Source organism: Myotis daubentonii, chromosome 15, assembly GCF_963259705.1.
Source record: "Myotis daubentonii chromosome 15, mMyoDau2.1, whole genome shotgun sequence".
NCBI classification, from domain to species: domain Eukaryota; kingdom Metazoa; phylum Chordata; class Mammalia; order Chiroptera; family Vespertilionidae; genus Myotis; species Myotis daubentonii.
Window position 1 is genome coordinate 41,629,890 of NC_081854.1, and position 19,712 is coordinate 41,649,601.

The 19,712-nt window shown below is 42.1% G+C and overlaps 1 protein-coding gene across 2 annotated transcripts in view; it reads left to right on the forward strand.

The window, feature by feature from the left end:
* Positions 1–19,458, forward strand: part of SF3B3 (splicing factor 3b subunit 3) — a 44,486-nt gene extending 25,028 nt beyond the window's left edge. For both annotated transcript variants that reach the window (XM_059667489.1, XM_059667488.1), the window contains exons 12-26: positions 1,010–1,161; positions 1,447–1,602; positions 2,032–2,187; positions 2,711–2,854; positions 6,129–6,251; positions 7,374–7,528; positions 8,551–8,725; positions 9,821–10,026; positions 10,120–10,276; positions 11,629–11,754; positions 14,276–14,488; positions 15,056–15,154; positions 16,016–16,159; positions 17,013–17,117; positions 18,869–19,458. In XM_059667489.1, the coding sequence (XP_059523472.1) occupies positions 1,010–1,161; positions 1,447–1,602; positions 2,032–2,187; positions 2,711–2,854; positions 6,129–6,251; positions 7,374–7,528; positions 8,551–8,725; positions 9,821–10,026; positions 10,120–10,276; positions 11,629–11,754; positions 14,276–14,488; positions 15,056–15,154; positions 16,016–16,159; positions 17,013–17,117; positions 18,869–19,009 (2,252 nt within the window). In that variant the 3' untranslated portion in view covers positions 19,010–19,458. The remainder of the gene's footprint in view (positions 1–1,009; positions 1,162–1,446; positions 1,603–2,031; positions 2,188–2,710; positions 2,855–6,128; positions 6,252–7,373; positions 7,529–8,550; positions 8,726–9,820; positions 10,027–10,119; positions 10,277–11,628; positions 11,755–14,275; positions 14,489–15,055; positions 15,155–16,015; positions 16,160–17,012; positions 17,118–18,868) is intronic.
* Positions 19,459–19,712: the final 254 nt, after the last annotated feature.

A 19,712-nucleotide genomic window follows, 5' to 3' on the forward strand; every position in this document is an offset into this window, starting at 1 on the left:
GAGAAAATTCAAATGTAAACTAGGAAAATCTCAACTCTTTTTTAAAAAAAAAGTTCCCTTATTTAGTATTTAACATGTATGCCAGATGTGTTAGATACACAAAAACTGTTTTATATTGTAGGGTAGAATGTATGGGAAATGGATGACCTTTTACAATGGGATGTGCATGGGAAACTTGAGGTTGCCTGTATACCTCAGGTCCTCTGACTTCCTTGAGAAAATCATTAGTGTTTGTTTATCCAACTACATTTCATTAAGTGGAAAGCAAATCCTAATAGGATTGCTCATGACCACGGAGTAGTTGTATTTTTAAATAGTGAAAAACTAGAGAGGTCAAGGACTGACAGTATAAACAATTTCTCCTCCCTACTTCCTGGTTATCTAGTGTTCCAGAGAGGTTAAGGATGACAGTATAAACAATTTCCCTCCCTATTTCCTGGTTATCTAGTGTTCTTACATCATTCCTATTGGGACATACTAGGGTTCTCAGTTTCCAGCCCTAGAATGACTTAGTCTCATGAAGGCTTAAGTAATCTGTTTTATTCGTTAGGTCTTATGTTCCTATGTAAGCTTCATTTGGAAGAGGGTGGGCATCTTTCCTGGTTATAAGGAGTATTTTTTAAGAATAGCTTGTGATTGGCATCTGGCACAAATAAGTTTAGCTTCAATATATATAAGCATTGTATTCAAAACTTCTTCATGCCACTGACTCCCTTGCTTTGTCCTCTTGCATTTTTCCAGCTAATGTCTCAAGAAACTATTAGTTTTCAGAGGTATTAGAAGTGGGCGTATCTACTCAATGTATTTCGGCATTTAAGTATACCTGTAGGCTCTTAAGACCCTCAGTTATCTTTTGGATCATCCTATGCTGTTTGTCACATGACTGTGTGTGGTGACTACACATAGAAGTGCCTTGGAAGGTTTCTGAAGAGAAAACTTAGTGTGTCTCATTTGGCTGTGTAATTAATAACTTATTAGTTAACCAGCTCCTTTCTTTTTCCTCTTTCAGATGAGTTTGATGCCTATATCATTGTGTCTTTCGTGAATGCCACACTTGTGTTGTCTATCGGAGAGACTGTGGAAGAAGTGACTGACTCTGGGTTCCTGGGCACCACTCCCACCTTGTCCTGCTCCTTGTTAGGAGATGATGCCTTGGTGCAGGTGAGGATTCTCAGAGAGCTCACCTTACTTGCTTCTGTCTTTGCCCTCATTATGTAGGCTGCTGTATTTACCTTAATGAGCTTTAAACTTCTTTGAAGTAGACAGTGCAAGATATGAACTTTTTTAAAGCTGACCTTGCCTGTAGCCTATTAGGTCTTTTGTCATTGACTCAACTGGTGCTTCATGCAGTGGCTCCAGATCTGACAGGAGTGACAGATCTGATAAGTGTGACACATGCTGAGCAATGTGTCAAATTGCTAAAGTCAGGTTTTCTTGTTACTCCAGGTGTATCCTGATGGCATTCGGCACATCCGAGCAGACAAGAGAGTCAATGAGTGGAAGACCCCTGGAAAGAAAACAATTGTGAAATGTGCAGTGAACCAGCGACAAGTAGTAATTGCCCTGACAGGAGGAGAGCTGGTCTATTTTGAGATGGATCCCGTATGTTATTTTATTATTTACTGTGGGACTTGTGTAGGGTCCAGAAGTAGAGATGGGAGTTGTAGTCCAGGTATCTAGGTTATATTCACAAGAAAGAGAATTGAGGGAAAGTGTCCACAAGCCCATTTGGCACTTTATGGGGGAGTAGGAGGTGGGTAAGTTCATGTCTTAATTCTCATTGGAGTTATGAAACCCCATCTTATGAATGAAACACTTGCTTCTCCTGCCCTTCACACTCTATTTTTCCACCAAATATTTGCCATAGTTTTCAGTCTTAGAATCTCAAGTAGAGAAATGCTTGATCATTGATTATAGTAAGAGGAGTGAGAGGAAGCAAAAAGGAACTTAAAAGGCCTCCTCCAGTTTCTGAGTCCATGGTTGGGGGTGAGTTGGAGTGGTTTTTGACCTCTCTTGTCTTCACTCCTATAGTCAGGACAGCTGAACGAGTACACAGAGCGGAAGGAGATGTCAGCAGATGTGGTGTGCATGAGTCTGGCCAATGTGCCTCCTGGAGAGCAGCGGTCTCGCTTCCTGGCTGTGGGACTTGTAGACAACACTGTCAGAATCATCTCCCTGGACCCCTCAGTGAGTGTCACCCTCCACTTCAAGAATCTTCCAGTTGGAACCTGAGCATCTGGCCCACTCCTGGTGGCAGTCTCCGAGATCAGCTGTGCTGAACCCTGAACTCTGTTGTTCTGGATATCGCAGTGGCACATTTCAGAAGTCGTCTGCAGTGCTTTAAAGATGCTAATCTGAGACTGCTCACCACTTCTTTGGCTAAACCCTTGACTCTCTTTTATAGTTTAAAAAAAAAAAACAACCCCAAGAATGTTTTTACAGAAAAGGACTTGGGCTGGCTCCAGGGCCTTAGATGACTGTTAGGGGAAGTGACCTTTGCTTATGTACTTTAACCCCATTATCCACTTTGACAAAAAGAGGAAAGCATGATCCTCTGCAGAGCTTATTTTAAGATTCAATTTAGCTAGTAATCCACTTCCCCCTTGGAACTCACTCCTCAGATTGTTCTTTATTCCTAGAATTAGATTTCTCTGGGTAGGTTTTTCCCAAAATTAGTCATTTCTTATGTTCTTTTCTCTTTCTCCCATAGGACTGTTTGCAACCTCTGAGCATGCAGGCTCTCCCAGCCCAGCCCGAATCCTTGTGTATCGTGGAAATGGGTGGGACAGAGAAGCAGGATGAGTTGGGTGAGAGGGGCTCTATTGGCTTCCTATACCTGAATATTGGGCTACAGGTAAGAAATCCAGAGGGCGCATATTGTTGGTGGCAGGCCTCCTTTAGGTTTCATGCACTCCTTTGTTCAGTATGGGAATTTTCTGTGCCCATGGTTTCAGTTACCATTCAGTGAATGGTGCTGCTCTGTGTTTCCACTGTTCTCTGCTCTAATCCTATATAATAAAAGTCTAATGTGCAAATCGAACAGCCGAAAAACCTGTCGCTATGACATGCACTGACCACCAGGGGGCAGACGCTCAATGCAGGAGCTGCCCCCTGGTGGTCAGTGCACTCCCACAGGGGGAGTGCTGCTCAGCCAGAACCTGGGCTCATGGCTGGCAGTGGTACAGTGGTGGTGGTGGGAGCCTCTCCTGCCTCTGTGGCATTCCCCCCCCCCCCCCCCCCGGGCTCCCAGACTGCAAGAGGGTGCAGGCTGGGCTGAGGGACCCCTCCACCTCCCACCGAGTGCATGAATTCTGTGCACCGGGCCTCTAGTTAGAACAAATAAGGATTAGAGAAAAGTATTTTCATAAAGAGTATTTGATAAAAATGTTTTGCCTTCACTACTCTGTGTCAAAACTAGGTGGAATCATCAAGATTCACCTGTATTCGGCTTTTAAAACTACCTCACAGTTCATAAAGGGGTCCACTAGCAATAAAGGACTCCTAAGTGTTCCCTGTTATCAAAGCAGCTGAGCTCTTCCTGGCATGAAAAGCAGGAATTTAAGGATCAAATAGTGTCAGGGTTCTTTTTTGTTCATTTTAATCCTCACCTGAGAATATGTTTCCATTGGTTCTAGAGAGAGAGGAAAGAGGGAGACAGGAAGAGAGAGAGAAAGAAAGAGAGAGGGAAACATCGAACAATTGCCTTCCATGCTTACCCTGATTGAAGATAAAATCCCCAACCTGGGTATGTGCCCTGGCTGGGATTGGAACCTGTGACCTTCCAGAGCAGCGGTCACCAATCTTTCGGACCTCACGGACCACTAGTTGGTGACTGCTGTTCCAGAGAATAGGATGACGCTCCAACCAACTGAGCCACACCAGCCAGGGCAGTGTCAGGTTTTTTGACCATATACTTTTCATTTTCTTTAATGATTATTCACTTAAACACGTGAATAATCTAGCCCAGGTACTTTTTGATTTTTAGTTTTACTTCCTAATTTAGAAATTGTCAAACATGGATGAAGTTATAATGACCCTCCATGTACCCATGGATTTTTAACAGTTATCATCTTTGGGTTTTCTTGTTTTATCTATTCATCCTCTTTTTTGGGGGTGGGGAAGGAGGTATTTTAAAGCATATCCAACAGTAATTCCTTAATGTCATCTTCTGCCTTGTCCACGTTCCAATTTTTCTTTTTTTCTCCAAAAATGTCTTTATATTTGGTTCTGTTCAGGATCTACATAAAGCTGTGCAAAGTTTGTATTTGTTTGATCTATATTTTTATGTTTCTTTTCATAATTGCCCCATCCATATTTTTATTTTTTTAGGAAACCAGATCATTTGTTTTTTTGTTTTTTTTAATTTTTTTTTATTATTATTAGTTAAGGTATTACAAATGTGTCCTCATTCTCCCCATTAACCCCCAACCTCCCCCCCCACACAAACTCATGCTCCCATCCACCTGTTGTCCATGTCCATTGGTTTGGCTTATATACATGTATACAAGTCCTTCGGTTGATCTCTTCCCCTTGCCCCCGTCCTCCCAGATCATTTGTTTTAAAGAAATTCCCACCTTCTGGATTTTCCAGTCGTTCTTGTGTATTTAACGTTCTTCTATCCTATTTCCTGCAAAGTAATGGGTAGATCCTAGACCAGTGATGGCGAACCTTTTGAGCTCGGCGTGTCAGCATTTTGAAAAACCCTAACTTAACTCTGGTGCCGTGTCACCAGAAATTTTTTGATATTTGCAACCATAGTAAAACAAAGATTAATATTTTTTACATTTATTTTATATATTTAAATGCCATTTAACAAAGAAAAATTAACCAAAAAAATGAGTTCGCGTGTCACCTCTGACACGTGTGTCACAGGTTCGCCATCGCTGTCCTAGACCATGCTGTTTATTAAAAATATAATTTAAGCTTCTTATGTAACACAAATTTTCCAGTAGCTACCGAAAAAGGAACAGATGAAGTTAATTTTAATGTCTTGTTTAATTCAACATATTTAAAATATTTCCATTTGTAACCAATATAAAAATTAATAAGATTGTATATTCTTTCTTTTTTATTATTTTGGACTAAGTCTTTGAAACCTGGTATTTAGTCTTCTACACTTAGCACAACTCAAGTTGGACTAGCCTCATGTGGCTTGCTGAGTATAGTATTGGATAGCACCGATCAGGGGTTGATTAGATTTGGATTTCATTTGTGTGTGGGAGGGGAGAGAATATTTTATAGGTGGTTCTGTTTACTCCTATTATGTCCTATCAGGAGGCCGTGACATCTGGTTGTCCCACTATGAGTGATGTGAGAGTGCTTGTATTTATTTTAAAGTATTTGTTTAGAAGCCCCCCCATCAATAGCCTTTGATACACATTGCCTCGATTTGCTGATTTCAGTAGGGTTGGGAAATGATGATTTTCTATTTCATACTTCATTTAATTAGCTGGAATTTTTCTCTAAAGACAGCTTGCTCACCCTGAAATACAGTTCATATAGGGAAAGAATAAATATTTAATTTTTTTTTCTTTGCTCATCCAATTTCCAGAGTAAGGAGTTGGTGCCATAATAATATTGAGGACTGATGAAGTGGGGTTTTATAAAGTAACATATGAACTTGCAGACTTTTATATATTTGTGCTTCAAACTGCTGGGATCTTTTTTTTTTTTTTTTTCTTCTTCCTTGGATGCTAAATAACCTCATTTTAAATGAATGGGAGTTCCCATTTGAAGTTGGCTCTTTTGTCTTTTTAACATGACCCCACATCCTGGAATATTCTTGCCCTAGACCTGAATGAGCTGTTTTTTTAGGAGTCTTTTTATTTTTAGGGGAAATGGTATTTTTAACTGCATATATTTTGAAATTATAAAGAATTTAGTGTACAGGGTAAAAAAATTTTAAGGATATGCAGTGAAAAATAAGTGTGCTTTTCACTTAGTATGTGCTCAGTAACTACTTGAGTGAGTGATTTAGTGAGAGAATGAATGAATGGTTTGTTGGCTGATTATTAGGATGTTCTTTAAACCAAGTCATTTCCTTCCATGTGCTTTGAATTTATTAATATAAAGCGGCCAAGGGAACTTTTCATCATGGGTAGGCTTAACCCGCTCCTCCCCTTTTTCAGAATGGTGTGCTGCTGAGAACTGTCCTGGACCCTGTCACTGGGGACCTGTCTGACACCCGCACTAGGTACCTGGGGTCCCGTCCTGTGAAACTCTTCCGTGTGCGGATGCAAGGCCAAGAGGCAGTAAGTAATGAAAGGGCCAGGCAGCGTGTTTAGATGTTAGTAGCATCAGTAAGATAAATCCCTTGGTGTAAGCTGTACTTTCATTAATTTACCAGTACATAGTTAGTTTGACATTAGCTCTATCTTGGTTATTTTATTTTATGTTGGAAATCTAGGGTCCCTTAATCCAGAGCTTCCTAACGGGTTCTATTGCACTGTGTCATGAGTTGATTATGTTGATCCCTTCAGCCCTCAGGCTGGGCAAATTGAGCAGAGTGATCGTTAGCTGGATGAATACTTCCCATCTAGGGTACTACTTACCCATGAGAGCCTTGTATCAGTGTCATAGTTTGCCATGTAATGTAAAAGAGGTCCTTTATAGCTGAGAATATCAGTACTTCTGGTACTGTGCTGACCTTGTTACTGCATTTAATCCTTGCAACTATCCAGCCTTGTGATAGTATTTCCTTTTTATATACATGGAAACAGGCTCAGAGAGATTGAGTGATTCCACACTTTCAGCAAATAGTAAGCCATCCTGCCTCTTCTGTAGGCCTCTTTTTTTAAATTATTCTTTATTAAGGTATTACATATGTGTCCTTATTCCCCCCCCCCGTTTGTGCCCTCACCCCCCTAGTGTCTGTGTCCGTTGGTTATGCTTATATGCTTGCATACAAGTCCTTTGGTTGATCTCTTACTTCCTCCCCTCCCACCCACCTGCCTTCCCTCTGAGGTTGGATGGTCTGTTCAATGCTTCTCTGTCTCTGGATCTGTTTTTGTTCATCACTTTGTGTTCATTATATTCCACAAATGAATGAGATCATGTGATAGTTATTTTTCTCTGACTGGCTTATTTTGCTTAGCATAATGCTGTCCAGGCCCATCCATGCCGTTGGGAATGGTAGGCGTTCCTTCCTTCTTACGGCAGCGTAGTGTTCCACCGTGTAGATGTACCACAGTTTTTTTAATCCACTCATCTGCTGATGGGCACTTAGGCTGTTAGGCCTCTTTTTCTTAAGGTAACTTTAGGTTTCTAAAATTCATTTGGATATTCTGCCATCTAAAATTTGGGCATAGGGTGTTTGCTCAGCGTGCTATGTTTGAGTTCTTCCCAAACTTACTCGGTGTTTTTTCCTTCCTCAGGTGTTGGCCATGTCAAGCCGCTCATGGTTGAGCTATTCTTACCAATCTCGTTTCCATCTCACCCCCCTATCTTATGAGACCCTGGAATTTGCATCTGGCTTCGCCTCTGAACAGTGTCCCGAAGGCATTGTGGCCATCTCCACCAACACCCTGAGGTGAGAGAGTCTCACCGCTGAAGCCCAGTGGGGAGCCTTCTCCCCAGGGCTTGGACTGTACTTTTGCCCACGTGTTGGAAAAAGTTATGAAGAGATGGCAGAAGAGCCAACTAGTATGTTGCAATTGAAACCTTCATTTGGCTCAGGATTTAGGAACCTGGTAGCCAAGTTTCGGTGTTTGGAGTTTTAGCTTCTGATGAGACTTTTAGGGCCAAGTTTTAAAACCTTTGTAGTACAGTTCAGTCTTCTTGTTTTCTAGGCAGGGCATTGGGTTAGTGTTAGAGCAGGATCACTCATAACCTTTTCTCACACTGTCTTGTCATTTGCATTGTTACAGCTTAAATTTTAACCTCAATATAAATTATTTAGGCCTTTTACAAGTTGACAGACTATAGTTATAGTTACGCTGATAATGTTGGAGTGAGCACTATTTATATTGCAGGCTGGGAAATAACCTGTTCAGTTTGACTTAAGTTTTAGGTTTTTTGTTTTTTATTTAGCCTTTGTTAATGCCACCCATGTTGTTGGTGTCCTGGTTATAACTATTGGCTGTTCATAATGGATTCGTGGGTTTCATAAAGCTTAGGTTCAGGAGGCCATTTATTTTATGAAACACCATCGGCACAAATACCTCGTATCTTCAGGTAATTGCAGTGCTTCACAATAATTTTGGAATTGGTGCTCTTTATTTCAGGGTTTGTTGGTAATAAAAAAGAAATTTTAACTTCTCATCACTGGAGTGATAAAAAAATTTCACATGAGGGTTCTAATATGAGTTTCACTGGTGAAAACTAGAATTGTCATGATACAGTGCTGGGCTGTTGCCAAAGTGGAGAGCCCTTCCCTATTTTGTCGCCTGCACAGAATCTTCCAGATGAGAAGTCTGTTATTGCATGTTGTCTAATGCCAGCATTAGAGCTTTAGGGATTGATATGTTTGCTGTGACCACTCACGGACCATTTCAACACCAGTTTGTAGGTTCTGAGTGAGTGGCCTATTAACTCCCTTTCTTTTTGACGTAGGATTTTGGCATTGGAGAAGCTAGGTGCTGTCTTTAATCAAGTAGCCTTTCCACTGCAGTACACACCCAGGAAATTTGTCATTCACCCTGAGAGTAACAACCTTATCATCATCGAGACTGACCACAATGCCTACACTGAGGCCACGAAAGCTCAGAGGAAGCAGCAGATGGCAGAGGTAATGAGACTGACCTTCAGTGTTCAATTTTACCATTTGTACGCCATAAGCTTCTATAGATGCAAGCGCCAGACCTTCTTTAATTAAATTCAAAATATTGTGGCAGTTAACTGGTTAAAGGTGTTTGTGTGAAACTGTTGAAAAGTTTAAACTCCTGTAATTGTTGATTATTCTTTGTTATGTGTTTGTGTGTGTGTGTGTATAAAACAAAGAATAATCAACTATATCAACAATATATATATATATATATATATATATATATACGTTTTTTTTTCTTTCTCACCTGAAGATTTTTATCCATTGATTTTAGAGAGAGTGGAAAGGAGAGGGAAAGACAGAAATATCGATGTGAGAGAAACACATCGATTGGTTGCCTCCTGCACGAGCCCTGACAAGGGTCTGTGCAGGCAGGAGATGGGGGAGGGAGCCTGCAACCGAGGTATGTGCCCTTGACTGGAATCGACCCCGGGACCCTTCAGTCTGCAGGCCGATACCCTATCCACTGAGCCAAACCAGCCAGGGCTATTCTTTGTTTTATTAAAGATCCAGGCTCTTCTCGGGTCCTTCTTGCAGAGCCCTTTGTCTGAGTCCTTGGTTTTAGAGGTTTTCTTGTGACTTCAGGACTAATACACTGACTTGGGTTTATTCAGTATTTAGTTCCATCTCTGGAACAGAGTTCTTCAGTCCTTGAGTTTCCAAAACAGTCTGTTACATGTTTCCTGGATTTGGGCCCAACGAAGATAGCTTTCATATTCCCCATAACAGTGGCTCCTTCCAGAAATCATTTCTCACCAAAGGCAAGTATCCCCAGTCATGTAAAACTGTATCTGGTCTGGAAGAGAGGAGATCAGAGGAATTAGCAAAGGAAATTAGATGGGAAGTACTGGTTTTTCCTTTAGTGATCTTCCCTCTTCCTCTTGTCTGTGTACCTCTCCCTTTATCTTTTCATTTTGGGAAATTCTGATGTGGTTGACAGACTTTGCTATTGTATAGATTATGGACTGCCCCTGGAGGTGTTCTTGTTACTTATCTACTTTAACCCAGCACCCACTTCTGAATACACCAACTCTTCCTTGTTTATTTTTTTTTATTTAGGAAATGGTGGAAGCAGCAGGGGAGGATGAGCGGGAGCTAGCTGCAGAGATGGCAGCAGCCTTCCTCAATGAAAACCTCCCTGAGTCCATTTTTGGAGCTCCCAAGGCTGGCAATGGGCAGTGGGCCTCTGTGATCCGAGTGATGAATCCTATTCAGGGTAACACGCTGGACCTTGTCCAGCTGGAACAGAATGAAGCTGCTTTTAGGTAAGGAGTCCAGAGCATCCAAGGTTTGGGAGCTGAAACAGGAATTTTCTGGGCTATGAGTGCTGCCTAACTCCTGCTTCTTTCTCTGTGCAGTGTGGCCGTGTGCAGGTTCGCCAACACTGGTGAGGATTGGTATGTGCTGGTGGGCGTGGCCAAAGACCTGATACTGAACCCCCGATCTGTAGCTGGCGGCTTTGTCTATACCTACAAGCTTGTGAACAATGGGGAAAAACTGGAGTTTTTGCACAAGGTAGGAACCAGCCAGTGGTTCTACTGGATTTTTTTTTTTTTAATTGATTTTAGAGAGGAGGGAGAGGGAGAGAGAGATAGAAACATCAATGATGAGAGAGAATCGTTGATTGGCTGCCTCCTGCATGCCCCCACTGGGGTTGCGCCCACAACCTGGGCATGTGCCCTTGACTGGAACTGAACCTGGGACCCCTCAATCTGCAGGCTGACGCTCTACCCACTGAGCCAAACCAGCTGGGGCTCTACTGGATCTTATATCCTACTAGATTCTCCCACTTTTGCTTAACTTGTGGATCAGGTCTTTGGTGACCATTTTGGGAGCCAACTCATTGATTCTGATCCATCTCTTGGTAGCACATGGAAATTGCTACTGGGGCTTGCGTGTTCCAGTGAAGCTTTGCTGCCTGTGTGCTAACTATTCACACTGAATTGACTCCTTGTTTACTCGTCTTACTAAGCAGGCAGCAATTTGTGACCAAAAATCATCACTTTAAAGAGTTGGTATTCTCTGGGAGTTCACTGGTTATAGATTTTCCCTTGGAAAGATTTAAAATGTTCTCGGGTAGGATGATGGTGATGGTGATGGTTGCACAACAATGTGAATGTACTTAATGCCAATGCATGATATACTTAAAAATGGTTAAAATGGTAAATGTTATGTTATGTATATTTTATTATAATTTTTAAAAATACATTTTTTAATTGATTTTTAGAGAAGGAGAGAGAGAAAGATCGAACAATTGCCTCCCACACTCACCCCAACTGGGGATTAAATCCGAAACCTGGTTATGTGCCCTGACCAGGAATTGAACCAGCAACCTTTCAGTGCACAGGACAATGCCAACCAACTGACCCACACTGGCCAGAGCTATTTTACCATAATTTTAAAATTAAAGAAAAACAATTCCAGTACGTGAACGTGGCTTCTTTTTTAGGAAATAATTATTTCACAGGCCCGTCTTTGTACTAAGCCCATTGGCCTCCCTCACAGTTAAGTCACGAGCTCTCCTCTGCTGTTTATTCCTCCACAGACTGCAGGTTTTGAGGCGTCACTGTAGTTCATGGCACGGGTTGAATTAGCATGGGCTCTGAGTCATGTTCCTTGGGCACCAGGACTTCCTTTGACGTGTGGCATTGATTTATTAGCTGGATGAAATGCAGCATGTGGAACCTGTTCACCCAAACATCCTGTTTCATAGTGTTGTATGTTGGTTTATTTCCCTGATGAGCAAAAGATAATCACTTGACTTGCTGTCTGTCTTTCTGACAGATGCCTATAGAAGGCATTTTGGGTTGAGAGAGTGGGGCTAGCGTATGTGTTCTAATATCTGCATTACCTGTTTTTCCTCACAGACTCCAGTGGAAGAGGTCCCTGCTGCCATTGCCCCATTCCAGGGTAGGGTGTTGATTGGTGTGGGGAAGCTTCTGCGAGTCTATGACCTGGGAAAAAAGAAGTTACTTCGAAAATGTGAGAACAAGGTAAATATGATGGTAGAAAGCCCTAGATGTAGCTAGTGAGGAAGGAAGGAGGGGCATTGGCATGGTACTGTTAAAATCAGGTCTTTATTAGGACCTTGTTACAGTCATCTAATTTCAGATTCAGAAATAGGCCCTTGAGATTTTAGACGGGCATGAAAAGTTGGTTTTCTTGATTTCTTCAAACTTTCTAAGAACCATGTTTCTGTCCTGCTTACTTCTATATGGAATTTAACCGTGAGAATTAGGAATATATTTCTCTACAGGCATTCCTTGTTTTATTGCTCTTTTGCATATATTGCGTTTTACAAATTGAAGGTTTGTAGCAACCCTGTTTAAGCAAATCTATCCATGCCATTTTCTAGCAGCGTTTGGTCACTCTATATCTCTGTGCCACATTTTGGTAATTCTTGGTAATCTGTGGTAAGTGATCTTTGATGTTACTGTTGTAATTGTTTTGGGGCCCTATGAACCATGCCATGCAAGACAGATAATTTAATTGATAAATGGTGTATGTTCTGACCACGCCCCTGACTCTGCTTCTCTCTCCCTCTTATTGGGCTTCCCTATTCCCTGAGACAACAACATTGAAGTTTGGTCAATTAATAACCCTACAGTAGCCGCTTAAGTGTTCAGGTGAAAGGAAGAGTCACACATCTCTCACTTTAAATCGAAAGCTAGAAATAATTAAGCTTAGTGAGGAAGGCGTGTCCAAAGCAGGGACTGGCCGAAAGCTAGGCCTCTTGTGCCTGACAGGTTGTAAATGCAAAGTAAAAGTTCTTGAAGGAAATGAAAAGTGCTGCTCCAGTGAACAAATGATAGAAAGCAGAACAGCCTTGTTGCTGATATGGAGAAACTTAGTGGTCTGGATAGATCAAACCAGCCATAATCTTCCCTTAAACCAAAGCCTAATCCAGAGCAAGGCCCTAACCCTTCAATTCTATGAGGGCTGAGAGAAGTGAGGAAGCTGCAAAAGAAAATATTGAAGCTGGCAAGAGCCACCCTCTCTATAACATAAAAGTGCTGATGGTGAAAGTACAGCAAGTCATCAGATAATTGATGAATGTGGCTACACTAAACAGATTTTCAGTGTAGGTGAAACAGCCTTATTCTAGAAAAAGGTGCCAGCTAGGACTTTGACAGATAGTGCCTCGCTTCAGAGCTTCAAAGGATAGATAGGCTGGCTCTCTTGTTAGGGACCATTGATGCCGGTGCTCATTTACCCTACGTAAATCTGCTCTGCCTCTATAAATGGAATGAAAAGGCCTGGATGACAGCACATCTATTTATAACATGATTTACCGAGTATTTTAAGCCCATTTTGAGACCTGCTCAGAAAAAGGGAAAAAAATGTTTTTCTTTCAAAATATTACTGCTCATTGACCCCAAGAGCCCTGATGGAAATGTATGGAATTAATGTTATTTTCATGACTGCTAGCAAAACCCATTCTATAGCCCATGGATCAGGGAGTAATTTGAACTTTCAAGTCTTTAAACAAAATTTTTTAAAATTTCAAGTCTTATCATTTAAGAAATGCATTTTGTAAGGCTATAGATAGTGATTCCTCTGCTGGATCTGGGCAGAGTAAATTAAAAACCTGGGAAGTATTTACCATTCTAGATGCCATTAAGAACATTTATTCATGGGAAGAAGTCAAAATAGCAACATTAACAGGAGTTTAGGAGAAGTCGATTCCAGCCCCCATGGATGACTTGGTGGGTCTTAACACTTTCAGTGGGGACTAACTACAGATGTGGAAATAGCAAGAGAACTAGAAGTGGAACCTGAAGCTGTGTGACTCAGTTGCTGTAGTCTCTGGATAAAACTTCAGTGGATGGGGAGTTGCTGCTTTATGGATGAGCAAAGAGTGATATTTTGAGATAGTCTACTCCTGGTGAAGACGTTCTGAAGATTGTTGAAATAACAAAGGATTTAGAATATTGCATAAACTTAGTTGTTAAAGCACTGGCAGGGTTTGAGAGGATTGGCTCCAAAATGCTGTCAAACTGCATCATATGCTACAGAGCAACTGTTTGTGAAAGGAAGAGCCAATCGGTGCAGCAGACTTCGTTGTCTTATCGTAAGAATTGCCACAGCCACCCCAACCTTCAGCAACCACCACCCTGATCAGTCAGCAGCCATCAACACTGAGGCAAAAGCCTCCACCAGCACAAAAATTATGACTTGCTAAAGGCTCAGATGGTTAGCAGTTTTTAGTAATAAAGTGTTTTTAAATTAAGGTATATGCAATTTTTTAGACAGTGCTATTGCATACTAAATAGACTACAGTGTAGTATAAACAAGTTTTATATGCACTAGGGAAAAATTCATATGATTCACTTTGTTGTGATACTATATTAAAACCATTTAGCTCTTTTCCCCATCTTGGAATTCATTGATGACTACTATTCTTTGGTGTATGCTCTTCTACAGACCCTGTATATGTTGCATTCAGGGGAAGCTGGAGTTTCTGTGGGTTCTGAACCTCAAGGTTATACCCATTGTTGTCCTTGTTTTTTCCAGCATATTGCCAATTACATCTCTGGGATCCAGACTATTGGGCACAGAGTCATTGTGTCTGACGTCCAAGAAAGTTTCATCTGGGTTCGCTACAAGCGTAATGAGAACCAGCTCATCATCTTTGCCGATGACACCTACCCCCGGTGGGTCACTACAGCTAGCCTTCTCGATTATGACACTGTGGCTGGGGCAGACAAGTTTGGCAACATTTGTGTGGTGAGTTGACATTACTTGGGTTATATATAGTGATGTGTATAAAAGCTGGTTTAGTCTGTGGTAAAGGCAAGAACCCAGGACTATGATCTCCAGTATGGGAAGTAAAATTGGGTTTAAAATTTAGCCCTACTATGGCTCACTCTAAAAAGAACTTTTGTTCTCTAAATCTTATCAATTTTTTGATTATTTTTCCTCATCCCCTTTTCACCTCCCTCCTCCCCATGGGACATGATTTAATAATAGTTCCGTTTGAGCTAATGCCTAATGTTTATTTTCACATTTTGACCAGATTTTGGTTTGTTGTTTTAAGCCCCGTCTGACTTCTCTTGTTTGTATTCTGTGGTCTTTGTTTTCTGCTCTTGCTGTGTTAGACCCTTGCTCAGGGGTTGAATGTCTTGAGTCTCTCCTTCCTAGGACACCAGAACAGGTGCAGGAGACTTGGGCTCAGGCCTCTGCCAGAGTCAGTGCCCCTAGGTTTACTTGCAAGGACCTGGGGCACACACGTTGTTTGGTGTTGCAGGTAAGTAGATGCAGGACCCAGCCCTGTGATTTGTCACTGTCTTGTAGGTGAGGCTCCCACCTAACACCAATGATGAAGTCGACGAGGACCCCACAGGAAACAAAGCCCTGTGGGACAGGGGCTTGCTCAATGGGGCCTCTCAGAAGGTAAGATTCAGGAGGGGCCCAAAGGAGAGGCGCCAGCCTGTGTAGTGCATTTCCCCTGACCCTCACGTAGGACGCATGTTTTAGTGCATTATCCACAGTGCATGTGACTACGCTGCATGTGCTCTCCTGCATGCATGGAAGTCCCTAAGTTGATAGTATGTCGCCTGTGACGGATGGACACTGGATGTGACTTAAAGTGTTCAAGTCACTCACTATCGCATTTTTATGACTCTGGAGTAGAACTTTTTCTGAGTCATTTAGCAGCATAAAATCTCTTTGGAACATAGTGAGGTCCTTGAAAACGATGGCTGCATAGGTCCATTCTCACCAGCTCTTCTCAGGTGTGTGCTGGCCCCACTCTTCTATAATAGAGCCTCCTGGGCTTCTAAAAATAGATTTCCTCTTAGAGAGCAGACCTAGCGTTGGCTGTTTTATCAGAAATTACCTCATGTCTGTATATTTGTAAGGGCATTAAGCTCTAAACGTTAAGAACATTTTTAGCCCTAACCGGTTTGGCTCAGTGGATAGAGCGTCGGCCTGCGGACTGAAAGGTCCCAGTTTCGATTCCGGTCAAGGGCATGTACCGTGGTTGCGGGCACATTCCCAGTAGGAGGTGTGCAGGAGGCAGCTGATGATGTTTCTCTCTCATCGATGTTTCTAACTCTCTATCCTTCTCCCTTCCTCTCTGTAAAACAATCAATAAAATATATTTAAAAAAAACAAAACATTTTAAAAATAAATTTTAGTAATTTGGGGGTTTTGAGAGGTGAAACCTGCCCTTTGGAGGTACTGCTTGCTTGTGGGAATCTAGAACAGGCTCCTGAGGGCCCACAGAGTTATTGGTCTGTTTTTGACTTGCAGGCAGAGGTGATCATGAACTATCATGTGGGGGAGACAGTGCTGTCATTACAGAAGACCACGCTGATCCCTGGAGGCTCAGAATCGCTTGTCTATACCACCTTGTCAGGAGGAATTGGCATCCTTGTTCCGTTCACATCTCATGAGGTGAGTTCTCCCACGCTGCTCTGGCTTTTGCCTTCCCAAGGTGCCTTCTTTGTGCTAAATCTGCTTAAGGGGGCAAATCCATTGTCCTTACCTGCAACTAAGAGTGTTCTGGAAATTTTATAAGCTGACAAAAGTGCCTGAGGAGATAGAATCCCGATTTATTTATGTATTTATTTAGCTCCATGGGGAAAGCCATTTGTATGGCTGATGTGGGTATAGGCCAGCCGTGGGCAAACTACGGCCCACGGGCCGGATTCGGCCCGTTTGAAATGAATAAAACTAAAAAAAAGAAAAAAAAAGACCGTACCCTTTTATGTAATGATGTTTACTTTGAATTTATATTAGTTCACACAAACACTCCATCCATGCTTTTGTTCCGGCCCTCCGGTCCAGTTTAAGAACCCATTGTGGCCCTCGAGTCAAAAAGTTTGCCCACCCCTGGTATAGGCTTAATTATAAGCCAAAGCCCCAGACCAAACCCCACAGATTAGGAATGATGGCGTGATAAGGACTGGGGCACTTTTTACCTCTTAGAGTCAAATCTAGGATTGGCTAAATTTGGTTTATGTTATTCCAGCCAAGGAAGCCGGCATCAAGAATTTGAATTCACAAACCACTCTTTACACGTGGTGTTCTCATGTTTTGCAAGTACAGGGAGGTTTTCTTTCGAGCTTTAGCTATTTTGTTGTAGCAGGACAACCTGTGCTCATCAGAGGAGTGATTTAGATGTTTAACATCTGTTTTTATGGTAAAAATCAGTGGCTTCTCTGCTCATTGTGCTTCTGGAAACCACAGACTAGTAGTTGAGATCACTTTTGTCTTTTAGTCACAGATTCTTTGTTTCTTCTGCCAGGACCATGACTTCTTCCAGCATGTGGAAATGCATCTCCGGTCTGAGCATCCTCCTCTTTGTGGGCGAGACCACCTCAGCTTTCGTTCTTATTATTTCCCTGTTAAGGTAGGTCATTGCTGGAAACGCAGGTTGAAAGGGGGAATCAGCCCATTTAACCAGTATTTTCTTTGGTCTTTTCACTCCCTTAAAAATCAGAATAGTCCTGCAGGGTCAATGTGACTCAGTGGTTGAGCATCAACCTATGAACCAGGAGGTCACTGATTCATTTCCCGGTCAGAGCACATGCCCGGGTTTTGGGCTCAACCCCCAGTAGGGGGCACGCAAGAAGCAACCGATCAGTGATTCATCATTGATGTTTCTATCTTTCTCCCTCTCCCTCTCTCAAGTCAATAAAATATAAATATAAATATATATATTTAAATCAGAACAGTCCCTTTTTCAACTGCATGGCCCCCACTGGCTGCCAGGTCCTCACCAAGCCTGTCCCTGGGGGCTCCTGGAATCTCCCTGAGTCAGAACGCTAGCCTATAGGCTCCACCTCCAGACAGTTGCAGAGTAATGAAGCTGGAGTGTTGAAAAATTGATGGTTAGAAAAAAAGACAACTAAGCTTTGGGTTTCAGATGAAGTTTCTCGTGAAACATTGGTCAAAGCCAGACTGTTAAAATGATGGTTTGACCCTAGCCCATTTGGCTCAGTGGATAGAACGTCAGCCTGGGGACCGTGGTGTCCCAGGTTCGATTCCCGTCAAGGGCAGGTAACTTGGTTGCAGGCTCCTCCCCGGCCTGGGCCCTGGTCAGGGCTCATGCAGGAGGCAACCAATTGATGTGTTTTTCTCACATCATTGTTTCTGTCTCTCTTCCACTCTCCCTAAAAATAAATGGAAAAATATATCCTCTGGTGAGGATTAACAAAAAAACAAAACAAAATGATGGCTTAATGGCTATTTGGGATGTGGAATAATTAAAGTAAATTAGGAACTTCTACCTTAAAATTGCTACAATATGGTATAGTGATGGAGATTTACCAGAACTGTAAAAAAATTAGCCAAAGCAATTTTGAAAAAAGAAAGAAGCCAGAGGTATCACACTCCCTGATTTCAAAATACACTACAAAGCGACAATAATTCAAACAGCATTTTAGCAGAAAAACAGACATACAGACCAATGGAACAGAATTGAAAGCCCAGAAATATGGGCAAATATTTATTTTTAAAAAAATATGTATTGATTTGAGAGAGAGAGGAAGGGAGAGGGATAGAGAGACAGATACACCAATGAGAGGGAAACATTGATCGGCTGCCTCCTGCTTGCCCTCTACTGGGGATTGAGTCTGCAACCCGGGAATCAATTCGGGCCCTTTTGGTTCCTATGTCGATGCTCAACCACTAAGCTGTACAATGGCTGGGCTGGGCAACTAATTTTTGACAGAGGAGTCTAAAACATACAATGGAGAAAAAGTCTGCAGTTTGTTTAAAAAATAATTAGTACTGCTTTGTAGTTATACATAAATTTTATTGTAATATGCTTTTGTATAGTAGTTATTTAAGAATAAAAGTCACATTGTCTGGTGCCAAAAAAAATCAGAACAGTCTGAATGAAGGAGCATCAAGGGAGTAGATTGATGGAGAACGTAATGGGAGAACTCCAGGCAGAGCACAGCCAGAGAAAAGATTTCAGTTAGTCTTGTTTATCTGAACTCTGGCTACTAAGAATCACCTTACAGTCGTGTTCCTCCTCTGTAAATGGGGTTAAGGTGTTTGTAGAATAAAAAGCCCTCCTTGCAGCTGCTGCTTTAGCAGGTGCCATTTTCTTGGCATCTAATCTTTTCCTTTTGCTCTCATTTTCCCATGCCCTAGAATGTGATTGATGGAGACCTCTGTGAGCAGTTCAACTCTATGGAGCCCAACAAACAAAAGAATGTCTCTGAAGAACTGGACCGAACCCCACCTGAGGTGTCCAAGAAGCTTGAGGACATCCGGACCCGCTATGCCTTCTGAGCCCTTCTTTTTTCTATGGGGCTTGTCAAAGACTTTGTGTTTTGTTTTCCTCGCTACCTGGCTCTGAACCCATATGGCAGAAGAAGGGTGGCTGGATAATTAAGACTTCCCCTAGAGTGATTGGTTTCCCCTAAAATTGGCACTGAGATTCACTGTGCTTCTCCCTGCCTGGTACATAATATATTGCCCCAGGTCCAGTGTGGAATACGGTGCCCGTAATCCCCAAAGCTTTCCCTGCATTGATATTTCTGGCTCTCATGTCTACTTTTGTACACACCCTTAATTTTTAACTGGTTTTCCTGTAAATAAAGTTTTGTATAATGTTATCTTCGTGGGAGGGAGGGAGAGAGGCAGACAAGCTGAGGTGGGGACCAGGTTGGGTATCGTATAATTCTTGAGTTCTGCCACTCTGGAACCTAACCAGAAATACAAACCTAGTTTTTAAGGTAGCTGTGTCCATGTGTCTTTTCTAGGGATGAGAATTTAGGTGGGAGAACGGAGCCTGAGTTGGAGTGGGAAGAACTGAGAGTATCCTTCCTTCCAGCTCCCTACATGGGTTTCTGGCACCCTGTCCTGCTTTCAGCATTATGGTTTTATGGCTTTCTCTAGTCTTCTATGCAGATGAACTTGGCTCAATAACCTGTGGTCACCCATGCCTCTTCCTAGTGGATATTGAGGAAGAATGGCTGATTTTTTTTTTCTC